A 20,054-nucleotide genomic window follows, 5' to 3' on the forward strand; every position below is an offset into this window, starting at 1 on the left:
CTAAACAAAGTGGGGTTTTTGTTTGGGTTTTGCTGTAGTGCCACAGATGCCAAGTTACTCATTTGTGATGTCTGTAGCTGTCTCTGTGTATTTTCTCAATCTAAATCCTGGAGGGGGAGAGGCTCCAAAGGCTACTGTGATGAAAATAAACAAGATTATGATTGCTCGCAGTGCGCTGTGCTGCGGCGAGCCAGCCAGGAGATCCCCCTCGCTCATTCACGAGACGGTGCAGCGGCAGCATCCATTCCATTCATTTTTACAAACACCTCGCCAAGCACCGAGTCCCGTCGTAGTGCTAAAAGCTCATTGCTGGCAACTGGAAGGAAAAGCAAATATTTTAACTTGAATTTAAAAATACTTTTCCACCTCACAAAGAGGACCACACACATTTACACGCAGACACGCTCACGCCAACACATATGCATGCATGCATGATGAACCCGCCTCCATCCCTCCCTCATGCACTCTCCCTTTTGCTCCGTCTTTCTCACACTTTCTCTCCGTTTTGTCTCCCTCTCTCAAACACACTCACGCATGTTTCTGTTTTTCTTCAAAGCCACATCCTGGATATCCTCCTTCAGGGGAGAGGATTTACACTGTGGTTGTCCTTCAGGTAAACCGTAAGAGCCCTGCCATGAAGTCCTTACGCCACACAAGGCCCCGACTTTCAGCTTAGCTACACAGTCAACCTGGTCAGACTGGGGAAGAATGGAGAAGTGGCTTGTCTTCTTTTGGGTCCTACAGGTGTTGAAGAAATTCCAGATTTGAATCTATAGTCCTGAGAGTGATTCCTCTCTGATTTGAAAAACATGCCGTCTGAGAGAACCGGAAAAAGCGAGAGGAAGCACAACAGCTGTCTCGCCTTCATTGGTATTTTTGTTCTGGATGTTTCCTGGTATTGCTTCACCACAGATCCACAGAGGAGGTTTGAAGGGGGCTTGAAGAGGGCACCCAAGGCCAACCCGCTGGAGGAGACTTGACAGAAGTGCTGCACATGTTCCAGACTACCAACACTCAGCTGCCATTGGTAGCGGCCTTTTTATTGCACAAGTTGAAATTATGAAAATCAACTTGCTTCATGGAAACATGACAATTTTGACAAAACTCCTTTTTTTAAATTAAAAAAAAATTCATCAATTAGTGCATATACAGCAAACATGCTAACAGAGTGACAAAACAGCAAAGAGGGGTATTGATCTACAAAATAATTAAACAGATAATGGAACAAATGACAGCAATAAAAATAAAATAACCAAACTGACAAAAGAAACAAGGACACATTCGAAACAAAAATGATGTGAAAAACATAATCAGTGTCACAACAAAATCAATGAAATTGTTTAACAAATGTGGATTAGAATGTAGTTTTTTCTTTCAATCTTGGCAGCCATTTTCTAACTTTAATGATATTTTTTCTGTTCTCTAGTATTGCTTGATTAGCTGAGAGTCACAGATATTTTGGGTTGAAGTGGAAAAGAGAGGGAGAATTCTTCAGATGATAGAAGGCCGACTTTGTAACTGTCTTCATGTGGCTCTGGAGGTTCAGGTCAGAGTCCATCACTACTCCCAGGTTTCGGGCCTGATGGCTGGTTTTCAGTTGTAATAACTGAAGCTGTGCATTGACTCTAGATCGTTCCTCTTTAGGTCCAAAAATAATAACTTCAGTTGTGTTTCTGTTCAGCTGGAGAAAGTTTTGGCACATCCACACATTTATCTGTTCTAAGCATCTGTTCAGTGATTGGATGGGATCAAAGGTCATCTGGTGACATCGTAATGTAGAGCTGTGTGTCGTCTGCATAGTTATGGTAGCTAATATTATTTCCTGTTATAACATGAGCTAGTGGGAGCATATAAATATTGAATAAAAGGGGTCCTAGGATTGAACCTGGGGGTACCCCACATGTGACCTTTGACCTCTTTGATGAGACCAATTACACAGTAGGGGAGCTGTGTGACATGTTGCATTTAAGGCGAGTGCAAATAGGTATTCTGCAGACAGGCACACACAGCAATCTAAGATTAGGTGTTGATTGAGTAAGAAGAAAAAACTTGCCTAATTGTAGGGGTTCTAAAAGTTCACTCATACTGTGCAAAATCATTTACATTTTTTTGTGTGTGTAGTTTATCCACAATGGAAATTTCAAATTCATTTTTTTTTTTGTTAGTGAGCAAACTTGGGAAGAGAGCAGGGCTCAAATAATAAACTCAAAACTACATTCTTCTAAGATTTTACACTTGTATAAATGTCAAAATCAGCCGGAGCTTCTTTCCTCACTACAATGTTATGGCAAGTGTTATAAAATCCTCCTTCTTTAGTATTAAGGGATACTGTGGGTTGCCAGAACCAGCAACGGAGTAGAATTACAGCAAAGATGCTCGGTTGTGATGTTTTTATTGCTGTGAAGTGCTCGTGTAAATGTCACTTTCCTCTTTTTGTGTGTCGTTTCCTTTCTGTCATTATTCAAAATCTCACCACAAGGCGACGGGGTGTTTATACAATGGACGATGCTGAGCCAAGCCATATATCACCTTATCTACAAAATACCGACCCTTGCCAGGGTAAACCTATTGCTATTGTCGGTCAACTTCCCATGAAGCGTGGAATCATCGGCCAAATTTTGCGAGATTTGTGGCCTGGGCCACATTTCATTTTGGCCTTCGCGTGTGTCACAGATCTGCCCAGTGTCCTGATGACTGAGCAGTGGGCCAAGAACTGGACCCAAACGCAAAGCTTCCTGAGGTCAGAGGAGTGAAGTCCACTGTACTGGCTCTCTCAAATAAAACTGGTTTGTTTTTCTTTAAAAAAAGAAAAGAAAAGAAGAAAAAACGGTTGAGGTTTTTGGGTTTCAATCGATCACCCTCGTACCACACCACCTCAAAGACTCTCCGTTTGCACAATGGAAGCTTTATGGCTCACAGGTTTTGACCTTTTAGAGATTTTACAATAACCTGTTTTACTGAGAATGGAGCTCTGGCTTGGGTTAGTTGAACGTGAATAAAATGGTGTTAATCTTAGCCGTATTCCTACATCTTAAAATAAATAAATTTTGAGTAGCTTTTAAAGCTGTGCAAACAACGTTGTGACCAAATGAATTAAAGTCTTTTTCTTTGTTAAATGCAGACCAAACGTTTGAAAGAACTTCAAGTTTCTGAACACATACAATGTTGATTCTGTGGATTTGGGGATTTTATTTACTGCATGGTCAGACTTTGACTTTACCGTTATGCACAATTTTCTTCTACTTACCTTTATGTTGATGTCGCCAGAAAGTTACGAAATAAATACCAGCTAAAGAAAAGTAGAGTTAATCTCAATTTCAATGAAAAAAAAAAGCAATAGATTAGCTCTGTTTCCTGGTTTGAATACCGGCGAGTGAGCCTTCTGCAAGGAGTTTGCATGATCTCTATAGATTTTCTCTAAGTACTCCAACTTCCTCTCACAGACCAAAAACATGACTGTTTGGTTAACTGATTACTTGTGTGTGCAAATTGTAGATTTGGTAAAAATGAGAGGGAAGTCACTGGCAACATAGAGGAAAAATCCTGTTTATCCCTCGGTGAGGGAGTTTAAAGGGAAATAGAACTGAACGTGTCTGCAGTTCATTCAGGCTCAAAGATGGCAAAAAGACAAGACTTTGAAGAGATAACAGGATGGAGTGGTTCTGTTTTTTTTTATTTCATCTAGAGTTTCTGTTTTATTAAAACTGAGCCACTCACCATCTGTTTTAAGATTCTAAAATGTGGGATGTCACATGACACAGTGGTAGAGCAGGCATTCGCGAAAATGTAAAGATTTACACAGAAACATAAAGCTGGAAGCCTAAATAGTCCATCTAGACTGGTTTATCAGCAAAGAAAAAACGGTTGAGGTTTTTGGGTTTCAATCGATCACCCTCGTACCACACCACCTCAAAGACTCTCCGTTTGCACAATGGAAGCTTTATGGCTTCTGTGAAAATGTAAAGATTTACACAGAAACATAAAGCTGGAAGCCTAAATAGTCCATCTAGACTGGTTTATCAGCAAAAAAAAAGAGTTGATTTGGGGGTGAGGTTTGCTCTAAGCAGCAGAGGTCAGAAAATAAAAATGGGCTGTGTGTTAGAAAATAGATGCTCTGATGTCATATGTAGACAAAATACTGAGGTGTAAATGTGTTCCGTTAACCTGGGGAAAGCCTGAATCCGAAAATAGTGAAAGCTCTTTGGGTGTAATGGTCAGCAGTGGTCAGTAATGGCCAGTGGTTTGGAGAGATCTGCGCCTTGTTACGCAGCTCTTCCTGTCCACACACATGGTGTATAATAAAAACTTCCTCAACAGATTGGAAAACCACTCCACTCTCAACAAGTCTTGGGTTGCTCCGTATCCCGTCTCTCATCTAATTCTTTCTTTTGCTCCTTTCTCTTCTCTCTCTCCCTTTTCCCTCTTCATACTGACCTTCCCTGGTCTTTATATTTCAGGGTTTGAGGCTACAACTGAAACAAAAGCAAAATTATGGGTCTGGTTTGGCTTGAGGAGCGCGCAGTGACCCCGGCATGTGGTTTTCGTAGGCCAGACCAGAGAGAGGTGAGGTGGGGAGAAGAATTTGTTTGAATCTAGCTGTGTATTTGGAGGAAAAAAACCTAACCACTGCTAATTTGAATTTGTCACTAGGAGGAGGGGTTGATCTAAACTTACAGCTATGGAGTGAAGTCCACAGTCTGCCCGACGCGCCACCGCGTTTCCTTTGTTTTTGTATGAAGATGTATGTCTAAAGAGAACCAAACATCAAAGGTTATTTCATAAATACATGTTAGATCCGCCTTATTCCATAACTCGTGACGTGTTCAATCAACCAATCAAGTTTATTTGTGAAGCACATTTCAGTGTAAACACGTCATCTCTTGACCTGTTTCATCCATCTACAGGTGAAACCGTGAAGAACACAACAGACATTGCAGTTTCAGAAGATGTTTGTGTCTAAATTAGCATTTGAACAGACAATATTGAGTTAAACTGCAAACATTACTTTTAAAAATATACCATGCAAGGTACAATTAGTGAACAAATTAAGCTTTTGTCTGTGGCCTCTGCTAGTAGCACCTAGTAAGTTCTCTGGAGAAAATAAATGCACTTGATTTATATTATGACAACCACGAAGAAGGCGGTTTTGCCTCAGATATCAGTGATTCCTTGGTTAGAAAGTCCTGTAGGCATTCAAAGCCTTCATGGATAGACAAATATAAACCCAGATAAAATGGAAAATTAATTAACCTGTTTATTTTTATTAATGAGGTCCATCTGAAAATATGTTATGAGTTTATGGGGTAGAAGTTCATAAGTTTCTTACTTCTTCCTACTCTTTTTCAAGCAAGTCAAGATTACCGTGGTACCAAAATATGTCTTTGCATTCCTTGTTCTTGTGCATGACTTTATACTCTACTGCCAAAGTGAAGAGTTGTGAATTTGTGTAAGGTCCTGTTGGAAAGATTAAGAAACTATTAATCGAAGGTTATATGTATCCAAAACTATATATTTGGAACATTTTATGTTAAAAAAAGTACACTTTTAGTGCATTTCTTAAAAAACAAAACAAAAACAATGAATAGAACATTTTTGCTCTATTCATCCATACCTTCCAGTGAACGCCGGTGCATTCAGTTGACGGCTTGTTCAGTACAGATTTAAAAACCAAGCAGAGTGATGTATTTTTGAGATGTTATGCAGATGGATTCACCTACAGTAAGACGGCCAGCGACAGCAGCTCACAGTTTTAGCCTGTGTGAGATTTTCCTCCTGTGGGCCTTCATCGTACTGTGTGGTCCTAAACCCTATTTAGATCTAGTGGGTGACCACTGTACAATTAGGTGCACCATGTTTCACAGTAGCAGCAGAAAGTGGAATTTCTGTCAATGGCGCAGCAGAGCTTCTGGTGTTTATGGCTCACGTCCTCATTGTACCGTCCATGTAGAAATATGATTTGCTGCGCAAGAAAGTCCAATGGTGCGCGGGCAATGGATGATGTTTGCGTAGTATGCAAACATTTTTTTTACATTGTCTTGAATTAAATGATAAATAAAGTAGAGAAACGACATACAATTCTTTTTAAGGGAAACAACTAGTTTAAGGTCTGACCTCTTGCTGAAATGGCTGTTTATGTTTCGCCAGCAGAAAAACAAAGTTGGACTGTCCAGGGAGGATTTCATCAAACCTCAGGGTCCGTGTCAGCACAATGTAACAGTCTCTGAATATTCCGATTGTGGAGAGAAGAACTGCCAACTACTCTGAATGCTCCAGTCATTCAGTGATTGCTGATCGACGACAGCTTTGGACATTCCCAAAGACAGACCAGGCTGTCTTTGGGAAGACAGCCTGGTCTTCTGGGGGTACGTGCAAAATGAGGTCGGACGGTCCGGCAAGAATGGAGCGAAATCACATTATGGTTTTATTTCCTCACTCCAAATGGTGCCATGCGTCATTCGAATGGTGGAAAGGAGACTCGAACCGTCCATGTGTAAAGGAAGACCTTACAACCATGACGTTCGTGAGAGAACCCAGCGAAAAGCCACAGGTTTTAATGCATTGCTAAAGATGAAGAAATCCCCTAAAGAGCAATCTGTCCAGCCATGCTACCACTTGATGACTGGTATTGGTGAAAGGTTTAGTGACAAATCCTTGTGTGAAATGTTGTTACTTCATCACCTTGCAGCCCAATTGTACACATGAGATTTAGCCGTAGTAGCTGCCATTGCTGCTTAGCCGCAACACAACTTTTCACAATCCACACTGTGTTTAAACTAAAGTTTATTTTCTTTGTAAAAAGTCAAACGTTGCCACACAGATAGTCGGTTAAAAATTAAATGTTGCATCTGGAAATATTTTATTTAGCAAAACACAATTTATTTATTTTTCACAAAATAACATAACACACAATGCTGGCTTACCAAAGAACCAGGCAGAGCTGAAATATATATATAAAAAAACAATATTAATATTGGATACAACAATACAGAAATAAATGTTTTCATTTAGTCTCATTCCCATATGCCTGTAAATACGTACAGAATCAGCCCATCTCAGCAAATTCAATTCTACTTTCAATAAATTGTCTAACACTTTCATTATTGTCTCTTAATTTCACACTTAATTTCACATGATTTCGTATCTTTTGGGAAAACCCTGAAGATATACCTGTGCCACTGAGTTGTGTTTGGAGTTTTGGTATTACATGATATAGGAGATTTTAATTTATTAAGAAATACAACAATCATTCGTAATGCTTTTCAAATATTGTCAATCACTGAAAACTACAGATACAAAAACGTCATCTATAATATTTATTCAGTGTTATTTTAGATGGCTCTGACCAAAACAGCTGAAATAGTATGATTTAAAATTTCATTGCAGTTCTGAAATGTTTACTTTAAAAGCCTTGGTATATTTTGACCAGTTTAATTAGACAGACTGGAGTTGCATATCTTCTGGATATCTATAGACCTTTTGATCTTCAGTTCGAAAAACTAAACTAGGCCGAAGCTAAAACTGAAACTAAGCTAAGTTTACAATGCATACCTAAGGTTATAACAGCAACAGTAAAATGTACACCTGTCAACCATTGGTCAGGGAGGCAAACAGCATAATGCATGTGTTGGTGGATCAGTTATTGCTGGACAGGTCTGTAACTTATGGGTTAGAAATGTGACACAATTATTGTTGCTGACTCTACTTCCTGGTAGTGGAGGCCCGAATGGACTGAAATCCTTTTCCAGGAGGTAAGAGAGAGAGAGAAGTGTGTGAAAGGTTATACGTGATGTGACAGGTCAATCTCCACCAGTTGAAGGTCGATGGAGAGTGAGCACAACATTCCCTCCTGAAATCACATCTTTTATCAACACTTGGAGATAAATAGCTGGTTCTACACCAGACCGTTACCTGCTGCACCTCCATTCTGTATGCAGCAAATAGTGACGTGGTTGAAGCTGGGGACCAACGGCTACGGTTGTAGTTTAAGGTTTTGCATTAAACAGGTGTCATTAAAGTTTAAACGTTTGTAAAAATCAGCGACCACAGTGGGAGTGATTATCTATTACAACCTATACAACATGGACACCAAGCAGATAATAGCTTAGGCCCCTTGCTGTGTGGTCCGTAAGCGTCGTTTAAAGGCAAATAACACTTTTAAGACACTTTTTAAAATATTCTTCCTGGGGAAAAAAAAATTAAAAAAGCAAACCCTCTGTGAATTGAAACTCTTTAGCTTGCTGTGTATGTGCTGGAGCATTCCTTGCTCTATTTCTCCAACTTATCTGAAATAAGCAGTCAATATTTTGGATATCATTTGAGGGTTTGGACCAAAGAGTCCTATTCAAATAAAACAGACAAAGAAATTGCTTTCGCATTGTTCCCATTATTGAGTAAGTTGCTTTAACCATAGAACAATAGAGCCTGGTATTACCGTGACATTTTCTGGGCTGAAATACTTTGTTCCCATTGTCGTGTCTCAGAGGAGATGGCAAAAATTGCTCCCTCATCTTGTGTATTTCCCCCGGCACTGAATGGGTCTGCTCTTAATTGTGGTAAAGGCCGAACATCGGCAAGAATCATTTCATCACACAGACACACCAGAAAACAGCTGCAGCAGTTTCTGCAAGCTGCCTCTTCTCCGGGAAATGGCCACAAGCTGCAAACTCCCCCTTCACAAAATAAAAAACAAGAGACTATGTCATCACCCTGGATTTCGCGAAATACCAGAAAGTCTGAGTTTTATTATAAAAATCATCTATGAGCGCAAACAAATGGGAAGCACAAACAGGGCTATTAATTGAAAAGGCAGATGGTCCTTCTGTGGGCTGGACAGCAACGAGCCAGCACTGTGGAAAACAAAGCATCCGCGGTGACCACGACCCTCCATTTCTGTCGCTCCGACTGGGAGACTGGTTCTGGGCTTGGAAGCCACAAAACTCAAACAGAAATCACCATTGTTGCCTCAGCAAGACACACAGACAGGCTAATTCATAGGAATGAGTTGTATTAGGTTTCTGCAGGGGGAATGTTGTTTATCCACGTCACCATCACTGTTGTGTTTGTCTGTGATAGATGTGGAAATAAAACCACATCCAGCCTGGCCCAAAATCTGCAACGCAAAAATATATTGAACCTATCCACATCGCATATTAAAGACAAATCGTTCGCCCGTCTGTAGCTTGAGTGGGTCCACCTGGTGAATAAAATGTTCGATTACGGTTTTTTTGTTGTTGTTTTTTTCAGTGGGGGGTTACTCAGAAGAATCTTTTGCTTTAAAGACGACTTCCCTCCCAGACTAAGAAACTGGATCCTGTGTTTAATCGTTTGCCTGTTGCAGGGCTCTGAATGAGTGGTTTTCATTCCGTCGGGCTGTAACCGATTGTCCCAGTGACCACAACAAAGGACCAAAAAACGGAAGGAGGGTGAGGGGAGAGAGAACAAACCCAGGCTCAGAAATGAACCGGAGGGTCTTGAGACCAATGACTCAGTGGCTTCCAGAGTCTTCTCCCTTCTGGCTTAACTGCAGTTTTTGCTCTAAGCTCGTCTGTACCCTGAAACATCTGCTTTAGCCTCACCGCACAACAAGTCGTGGCCGGGTGATGGATGTAAAGCATCATCATACTAATAGGATATGCTGTCTCAGAACCGATTTAGCTTTCTAAGTGCTCTACCAATATATGTAGGAATAGAGACAAGTTTATCTGTTTAGTTCTTGTCGGAATAAGAGTAAAAAGAAAAGACATGAAGAAATGTGACATGGCTGACTATGGAAATAAGATCCAGAGGATATCAACACTGAGCACAATTATTAGACAAGAGAGTATTTTGACCATAATATAATTTTTAGGCATGTTTTCTAACTCCAAACTGGACAAACTTGAACTCTGAAAAGTCAAAAATAACAAAGTCTGTCAGATGGATGCAGCACACTTGAAATTAAGTTATCAGGGCGTGATCACAGAATCATCAAACATTTTGTTGCAAATAGTCAGTCTCATATGAAACATCTGTGGGGGGAAAAAAACACGCACATTGATTGCCAAGGATTTGAGGAAAATCAAGCGTGAAGCCACCAGTTCTATCATAAGTGCGACACACCTAAAGGTACAAGATGTTCAGAACTCTAGAGACTTGGTCAAGGTAGGAAGGATGATAACTGATGCGTCTACACTGGGCCAAGAACAATTGAAAGACAGATTTTTCAAAGGTTTTATGGATGAAACAAGACTGACTCTTGAACACCAGGTGGATGGGCCCATGGGTGGGTCAGGAACAGGCGCAGAGATCCACTTTGAGTCAGATGCTAGCAGGTGAGCTATCGGTATGGGCTGGCATTGTTAAAGATTGGCTCAAACTTACTGCCAGTTTTTAGAAGACACTTTCTTCAATCAGTAGTCCAGAAAAAAATGCATCTGTTTGAAAGATGCAAATTCCCCACTTCACGACGATCCCACTTCACGTGCATTCAAGCATTCCTCTGGCACCTGACTAGCCAGTAAAGAGCTAAAGGTCACAAACTTATGACATGCCTCCCTTTCTCACCTGTTTATTGAAAAGTAGTATGTTATAGTTGTCCTTTTTTGAAGAATTTGCATTTGGGGGGGAATCAGGAAGGGGGCAGAGTAGAAGAAGACGTAAGGGAAAGGAACGGACGATGGGATTTGAACTTCCCAAGTCTGTAGCCTCGCCACATGACTACCCCGAGTTCTACCTGATAATTCTCACTTAAACAGATGAAAATAAAAAAGTGAGATGGGAAAAAATGTTGTTTTTTTTACTTTGCTGTGTGATAATTTTGCATTACAATACTTGCTCAGTAATAATGCTCGCATATATAGAGATTAACTGTCATGATGTTGGTTGTTGAAGGCCCCAAATGCAGAAAAGAGGAGGCAGCAGCTGAGTTCTTTGATGACTTAATGTAGAATAGTAGAAATGACGATGGGAACTTACAAAAAATACAAAATCCAAGGTAGCAACAAAAATAAATCCAAAATAACATCAAACCAGGAGACAAATGGAGAAAACAGGGAAGCACAGAGGACTGAGGTAAATGAACATGAGGATCTGAAAATACTGGGAGGTAGAGAGCTAGACAAATCCAGGGCTGTTTCCATTGAGTTTTGCTAAAATGCACAAATTTTTTATTGAAAAGCAAAAGTTTTTTCAAAATCGCAGTGTTTCCTTTAACACGTCCTTAAATATGTCCTTTGACATATTTATTTTCATAATTCCATTTAGTGCAGTTACACCATCAATGGAAATGCAGCTATTGTTAGTCCTAGAACTTTCCTTAACAGTAAATACGGTGTTATTTCTTTTCTTTCTTGTCAATTCATAGCTGAAGGAGGATGAGGTTCTCTTCTAGCTACTCTTTAGAGGAGAAATCCCACCAGAGCAGCCTTATTTTGATGACTGGATGCATGTGGTAATGCAATTATACCGGATTACTTGTCGTCTTGTACTTGATTTGACGTGATCGTCTGAAAAACACAACCTTACAGATGAACCACTTACCAAGAGGTCACAACGTTGTCATCGGTTCTACGAGGAAAGATGTCCGTGAGGTTGAGACTATTTTAGGCGGCCATCACACTGTGGTTAGACGTGGTCAGACTTCTTTCCTTTCCATGGCCGTGATAGTCATCCACGTAAGCGGCGCGAACGTCACAGCGTGTTTCAGGGCTGCTTGGAACAACAAAGAGAGACTCCACAATGAATTTTCATGAGAGGAGCCTTAGTCTATATTCCCCGATGTGATTGATCCTCTATATACCTTGGCCGCTGTTTGAGTTCAGTAGCGGTTGTTAAATCGTTGCGTTCGAAAACTGTAAGTTATGGAAGGGCACACTTGTACTCGTTGTGTTTTCCTCTAGGTCACGGTTGAAGTGCTTTTCTAATTGGCGGGCTGTCCATCTCACTAAACTTCAGCAGACCTAATTGATTTAAGTAGCCAATAATATCAGTTTTATATTACAAGGAGGACAATGAAATACACAGTAGCGGAGCCACTCATTCAGGAAGCTATTTCGGGTGAAGGTCTCAGCTGACTGGCCTGCGGCGCTCACATCAGCTTCTTGCTTTGTCTGAGTGCAATCCAACACTTAACAAGGCTGAAGTCAGGAATCAGCTCCATGGAGAATTTACGTAAAAATTACTTGCATTTGTTTCAGGAAGCCTAGATGTTACTGCAAAACATAACTGCTGCAGCAGTAAAGGGATGATTTTCCCCTCTGAGGTAAAAATATTGACTTGTGACTGCCTTTGTAACACAGGCTGGGCATTATTCAGAGACTATTGTTGAAGCTCCTCTAGCCCTGTGGTTTTGTGCTGTATGTGTCTGCCATCTATTGGACTTTTTAAAACATCACTGGACATTTCTATGTGTCACAACATATCAATAAAGAAAGTTTATGCCTTTTGGTTCATTTGCGATTCGTAAACAATTTGTAATTCAGCTCTAAGGTTAAAATAATCCCTTTTGTCCTAATGAGCATGAAATGCTCTTAATCACGACGAGAGAAGAGCAAAACCAGAGTGAGCTGCCGGTGCCCATTGGACAGAAATTGCATATGGCAATGAGGAGCAGCGGTTTGTGAAATGGAGGAAAAAAAATAAATATTCCCAAACGTATTATAAGAACTCACTTATATCCTATAACATGTGTTGCGGTGGGAGCCAGCGATGAACGCCAGGAAAAAAGAAGGAGTGGGTGAGTGTAGGAGTCGGCCGAGCACGTGCCTCCCCGAGGTCCTCCGGGCTCTGTCTGGGCTCAGCCGCTCCAAAAGCCCCGGGGCCAGCCTGCCGTCAGCCCCCCAGGACTCCGTCCGCCGAGACCCAGACACCGCCGCGACCGCTCGTACCGAGAGGCCTGACCGCCGTTACGCCGCAGCCGAGAGAGCAAACAAACAAAGTGAGACTCACGGGTCAGCTTCCCTCGCCGTCACGTCGAGTCAGGAAGCCCACTCGGTTTAGTCATAGCCGAGGCCTGCAGCGCGCGCGCGGCTCCGTCTTGGCTTATTGGAAGGAGAATCTGGCAGAAGACATTTGCTCATTTGTCCCCACACATGTACATGGTTTGCTAACGCTGCTCGGGGACCGCTGCCCCAGTCTTTCTGACTCTGGAGCCAGAAGGACCTTTTTTTTTTTTAAAACTGGGTAATGTCCTCCCACACAGTCTGACTGTGTGACTTTTTATTGTTCATATTTAGCTCTCTACGTTTCTCCTTTGGGTTCCTGCGGATTTGCTTTAACTGTACATTCAAGCAAAAAAAAAAAAAAAAAAAAAAAAAGATCCAGCGTAAGCCTTATTTTAAACCTCAAACTGAAAGAATTTCTTTAAATGTGAATGACATAGTGGTTAAAAATGAACTACTAATAGTGTTTCATTATTTTTCTTTATGTTTGTGTACAGAAGATGTAACAAGTCTGTCATGATTATACAACTATGTGCTTAATTTACTCCTTTGTGGTAGTAAGCTCACCATAATTATCGTTTTCTTTTTTCTTGCTCTTATGATGCATAGCTAAATTGATTATTTTTTGCTCTCTTAAAAAGAATGCGACCATCTAAGGCATCCAGTATTTATTGATATTTAGGTTTTTGGATGCAGGAGTTAAGGCAAACATGCAAACACCGAAGAACACAACTTTTCTTTTCTTCTCTCTTTTCATGCCAACCACTGGTTTGAACTGCTGCCCTGTGTTTTTTCTGAAAAGAGGTTATCCCCCTTACTGTGAGGGTTTATAATCCATCACAGTGCGTGTATTGAGATGATGATGTATTAGTTCTCTCCTTATTTGTCTTTGAAGCATCTGGAGCTTTGACCATGCCCGTCCACAGCGATGATTGCAGTAGTCAGGCCATTACTAACATGTTCCCAGCTCATTTACTGTCTCATCTCCCCCCCATGACTTATGGAAAGAAACGATCTGGTTCACCAGCCATGCCTGAGGTCTCATTTTTACTGCCGCTCCTTTAAATACTTATCGAAACCTGGCCTTCTTTTTTTTTGAAAATCTTAACAGAAATGTCCCCGCTCACCAAATCGCCCGAGGGCATTCAGAGGACCAACATAATATCTTATCCGTCTCTTGACAGATATCGTCGGGCGCAAACACAAACGCAGCATTTTCTAGATGTCACCATGGAAACCAAAATTCCACTGAGCACCACGGACAAAAGTCAAACGGTCAAGTTAGCTTGATTCATATATCTCTGTTTGTTCGCTAATATTGACATGTCTGAACTTTCAAAATTAGGTTGGCTGTCATGAGTATGGTCAGGGCCTTTTCCAAAAAGGAATTATGGTTTTGTGATTGTGGTCCGCCACATGCAGTTTTTAGGCCTGTTGCCATTGCAGCAAGAAGGTCTTCAAATCCAAGGTCACGTGCATGCACGTCCAAACACGTGCATGCACATGGAGTTTGCATGGTCTCCATGTGCATGCACGTGTTTTTTCTGGGTATTCCTCCTATTGTTCTACATGACAGGATTCTGGTGCCATATTAAACTTTGTAAAAATACCATAATTTAACGGTAAAACACAAAAGATCTAAACAGTGGATACCTTGATCGTATTGCTGCTAACGACAGAAAAACTGGTTATTCCTACTCTTGCTCTACTATAGCCTGGGCTGGATTTTAGCAGGGGCTTACCGGGGCTGCAGCCCGGGGCCCCGGCATTTCGGGGGCCCCGAAGGATGTTTTATATTTTTGTGAATGGATAGTGTCAGAATTTAATCAATGACTATGATGATTTTGACAGCACCGATGAAAAATGTTCCAATTTGTTCTGGCAAACGTCCATCTTGAATGCTTGCTTGTTATTGGTCCACTTTTGACGCATCTTACTCATTGGGGAGGAGGAGCGTCAAGGGAATATTATTTTACAATGGCGGACAACAGAAAATATGACAGCGGAGCGCAGAAAAGAAGGAAGAGAAAAGAAAAAGAGCATCGCGCCAAAGAGGCGACAAACAAAATGCCTAAACTGACAGGCTTTTTTAAACCTGTTAGCGGAGATGGAGCAGAAACATCATCATCCCCCGCTCCTCAAACCCTTAGCTATGCTAACACCGGCACTAAGATCCCGCCAGAACCTTTAACCGTGACTGAGTCGGTGGCTGGACTGGCGTCTGTGGAGTCAGAGTCGGTGGAAGCGGGATCTTCTTCCGCAGATGGAAAGACGACTGTGGATCCGTACAGTACCGATCCGGCGCATTGGGGGGAAATTGACGAGTCCGTGCGAGCTTACTGGGCTGAGCGAGGACCGGAGAGCTGTCAAAATATGAATGTTGGCTTTCAAGCATCAGAACGGGTGTACAAGCATCAAAAGCGTCACTTCTCCAAATCTCACTTTAAACGCAAGATGTTAAATGGTGAGTACATCGAAAGACCGTGGCTGCTCTACTCTCCATCCACCGGAGCTGCATTTTGTTTTGCATGCCGCATTTTCAGCAATGCTAATACTCAGTCAAACTTTGAAACTGGTTTCAGTGACTGGAAGCACGCAACTGAACGCATGAGAGAGCATGAAAACAGCGAACATCATAGAAAAGCAATGCTGACATATGTTTCACAGCGGGAGGATAGACAGAACTGCAGAAACAATTTGAATCTGAGTGTTCATATTGGACTGAAGTGTTGAGAAGAGTTGTGTCTGTTGTCAAGTTTTTAGCAGAGAGGGGACTGGCTCTGAGAGGAGCCAGTGACAAATTTGGAAGAACTGATAATGGGAATTATCTGGGAATACTGGAGTTAATCAGCGAGTTTGATCCTTTTCTGAAGTCTCACATAGAGAAATATGGAAATGCAGGTTCAGGGAAACCCTCATATCTTTCTTCCCAAACATGTGAGGAATTTATTCAGCTGATGGGTGATCGTGTTCTATCAGAAATAGTGAGTGAAGTAAAAATGGCAAAGTTTCAAACTTTTGAGGGTTGAGTATTGTTTTCTTATTTGGTTTGCGTTTGAGTAAATGTAGGCCGTGTTTGTGGTTCGAGTTCCTACAAAGAAGTTGAATGCAAAAGTGTCATTAATAAATGGAAATCTGTATTTTGTTCTTCATATTTTTCAAGATGTTCTCTGTAAAAACCTTGGTCTAGAAGATGAAAATTGTTCATTTGCACCCACTTCTGCTTTTATTGAGAACCGGGGGCTGTAAAAAATCCTTCAGAGGGCAGCACTTTGGACTTACCTGGGTCAGGATATTTTCTGAAAACTACAGTATGCCTGATCTCTTTTTTCCAGAAGATATTGTTTATATCCATGTTCTGTCTGACTGGCAGAGAAGCACTTTTTTGACATTTATTTCCTCCACTATTTACCAAGAACTTTAAAACCAAAGAAAAAGTTTGAGTTTTGATATATTCCACTTGTACTTATATGGACTTGTAAATGCTGGGGATATTTGTATAAATATTGTTTTACTCGCTTTGCTTTGTAAAAGTATATTTGAGCATTGCACTTTCTTGCACTCAATCTGTTTTATAGTTTGTGTTGAAGTCCAGGCAACAATAACTATTCAGTGATTTTATTTTGTGATGCAAGCATCATATTCTAGTTTCAACCCCAACATGTGGTTTAGTCTTTCTAGAAAAGAGTTCAGAGTTGTTTGTAGTTTGTGACAACTGGCACTATCGCATACCTATAATGTTGCCTGGAACATTTTCACACAGCCCATTTGATTGCATATTCCTTAACCTTTACTTAAAAATGGATTTGTACGCATGCATTCATTAAACTTGATCAAATATATGATTCTGAAGAAAGATTGAAACATAACTGGTTCTTCTTGCTCAAACTAGACAAAACATAAAAAACAGAAAGCATTCAGGCTTTCCCCCAGTGTATTATAAGACTGGCGGGCCACCAGGCTTTACTTGGGCCCCCACCAGGCTACGAATTGTTTATTTTAGTTTGTTATTTTTAATGTGTGCCTTTTTTAAGACTATATAGTTGGTGTTTATAGGTATTGTTAATAATGTCTTCTAATAACACATAATTATCTAGTGATACATTCAAAATTTCCTGTCAACTTAAAAAACAACAACATTTTAACTCAAAAACATGGCAGGCCACTGGATAAATGACTGCTCTAGCACTACTAACACCAGGCTTAGCTAGTTTTCTGGGGGAAACCCTGACATTCAACCCAAAAACTTAAGCAAAAACTTGTTAGTGATTTACAATCTTTTTTCCTTTGGGTGAAAATACTTTATTTTAATAACATTTGCATGCTTAGTTTATTGTTGAACATTTGTAATTTAAAAAAAAAATCGATTGTGGCCTGTGAGTACTTTCAACTTACCAATTTTGGCTCTCATGGCAATGCACCTGGTGTAGACAACGCACTATCCCACCAAATGTTGACTCAAAATCGAGACAACATGGTTGACAACATGCTCTTTAAAATGTGTATACTGAGAGAAAACATTTTTGTGGGCTAGTAGCTAAATAAAAACACAACCTCTGAGAAAAGTAACTTTAAATTAGCTTGCGTTTTTATGAATCTATAAAATTACATTGGCAGTATGAAAGATTAACAAGGATAATAATAATTAAGAGGGCTTTGCCTATGGAATGGAATTAGACATGAACATAAGTTAGCAGTACTAAGTCATCAACAAACAAAATTAGCAGCCAGCTCTCTAGATGAATCCGTTTGGTCAAACTTATTAAATCCAGTTCAGAAAACTAACAAAACTGAGAAACAAGATGGCAGCTATATTTGAAGACCATCTGGCATTTGTAGTAGCCACGTTTATTTGTAAAACTGTACCATCTTTTCAACTAACTGCGTAGCATGGCTTTGAATGCTAACTTCTCTAGCTTGGTTGAAACACTTAATAAATAGGATACTCTCGTGTTTTTTCAGCTATTGAAATATTTTCAGAAGGATCTACTATCCTCTTTATCTGAAACACTTTATGCTAACAACACTGTAGCTTATAAAGCGGTGGATTTTGAGAAGAAAGAATGATAGCGCCACAGTTTAGGCGTCTTTATGCCTTCTACGACAGCATCCATTATGGGGAGTTACGGATTTCTGTCTTGAAAGAGATAATTTTGCACCTTTGTATAATAATTATTTGCAGAATGCTGCTCAAAATGTTGAAAATTCTTTGTTTAAATTTTAAAGAAAGTAGCTGCCTAAGATCTATAAACATTATCAAACGAGATAATGAAGCAGAACTGAACTTAAGTTGAAGTGGGAAAATATAACCTGTGAAAAACTATGATTAAAAAGATCTTTATGGTCTTAAAGTTCATTCTCTGTTTGGAGACAGGCCAGCAGTGTTTTATTAAAAACCAGAAAAACTGAAACACTCAAATTTGTCAGAAAGAAAAAAATATAACAAATCTTCCTTAAGTGATAATGGAATAAAATTCAAAAAGTACTGTAAATAAAATAGTGTTTATTCTGTAGAAAATGCTTAAATACAAAAATACATTTAGCAAGACGAAGAAAAAAAATGAAAAAGTGTTAAAGTGTAAGAAAATGATTATTATTATTAGATCAGTTCTTCACATGCATGCACTTCAAACAAACGGCATATCCGTATCTCCGACATGTGTTTATACCGACAACATAGCGTAAGACTTTTCAGCGATGCTGCACTTTATTTTGAATTTGTCATCCACAAAATAACAGAGCTTTCATCAGAAGCAAGCAGTGGCCTTTAATCTCAACGACAGTCAGAAGTATTGACATTGTCAAAACATACAATTAAACCCCTTTGACACCGAGTTATGCCTTCAGCGTACAACAACATGTACAGTGTTAAGAGTGGATGTTGTTATATGTGTTGTAAAATCTTCTATGTTCTTCTCAGAACCAGAACTCTGACACAAAGACGTGAACATTGATGATGCTCTGGCCAGATTCACCCTGGGTTGTCAGGTTGCGCATGGAGAGTTTCAGTACCGTTTCCCTTGGACCAATCAGAGGTTTTACAAGGCGAACAACACCTATGGGAACAAAAACATTTATCATGCCAATGGCAACAGTGTGTTTTTTCTAATTTTTTAACACAGTCATGCAATCTTAGGCCGTTATGCCTGAGGTATTTGGTCATTAATTGAAGTTAAAAGTGACTGTAAATCTCACTCGGTGCAACTTTTAAGTGTTTGTTTTTTTTTAAGTGTTTGTTTTTTAGAGAATGCCGTAAACTTCAAAGTTGGACGGTTAAGTACTTTTACACAGTGTATCCCTTTTTCTATGATGTATTTAAGCCACTTTGTAACTAATTAGGTCAAATCAAAAATTAAATCTTACTCCAAGACGTGTTAAGGACTTTATAAAGGTTCTTTTTGGAGGGAAGACAAATATTTAACCACTTTTTGAAAATGATGTAGAAACAGTTGACTTATGTAACATTCCTAGAAACCACATGATGCATTGCAAGGTTGTTGTGTGTATCACCAGTCAGAATATACCCTCAATGTATATTCAAGTGTCAATCCCTGTCATCCATACCAATGGATTCTTCAGTTTTATGGTAGGTCGAACTCTATCAGTGCAAGATATATTAACCAGCAAACTACCACGACATCAGATGTCCAAATCCAACTGCACATAATTTAGAGTTATTTGCAGTTTTGATAGGCATGTTTTCTTGCGGCACAGGCGTTATGTCAAACAGAGACCGGTGCCTTTAGGCAACACGGTTTTGACAAATAGTTCGGGGTCCTTCACCAACAAGTGAGCAAGGTTGGTTCCAGGTCAGCACTGTCAACTAAAATGTGGATTACACAGCCCAGCCTCCTGAGAAATAGGTCTCCGTTTTACGTTTCTGGAAACCAGAAATATGTGCAACACGTATGTTCTACTCGTGAGCATCACACTGGTTTCTGAACGCGTGCCGACATGCCTTATTTCCTGGCTACTAGGATGGTATTTAATACAGAGTCGTGCATTTTTCCCTAACCCAAATAGGTATTTTAATGTCCTGACCATTAACCAGGTAATTTATTTTATTTTGTTGCATATGTGAAACCGCGTATGCTTCGGTTCATGTGTGGGACCAAAGCATTTGTATAAAAGAGGGAG

General features: G+C 40.1%; 1 protein-coding gene across 2 annotated transcripts in view; it reads right to left on the minus strand.

Annotated features, from left to right (window-relative positions):
- Window positions 1-18,400: 18,400 nt before the first annotated feature.
- Window positions 18,401-20,054, minus strand: part of fbln1 (fibulin 1) — a 42,663-nt gene continuing 41,009 nt past the window's right edge. For both annotated transcript variants that reach the window (XM_032590590.1, XM_032590610.1), the window contains one exon: window positions 18,401-18,973. In XM_032590590.1, coding sequence (XP_032446481.1) covers window positions 18,834-18,973 — 140 coding nt within the window. In that variant the 3' untranslated portion in view covers window positions 18,401-18,833. The remainder of the gene's footprint in view (window positions 18,974-20,054) is intronic.

The sequence above is a fragment of the Xiphophorus hellerii genome, chromosome 2 (genome assembly GCF_003331165.1).
Source record: "Xiphophorus hellerii strain 12219 chromosome 2, Xiphophorus_hellerii-4.1, whole genome shotgun sequence".
Lineage (NCBI taxonomy): Eukaryota > Metazoa > Chordata > Actinopteri > Cyprinodontiformes > Poeciliidae > Xiphophorus > Xiphophorus hellerii.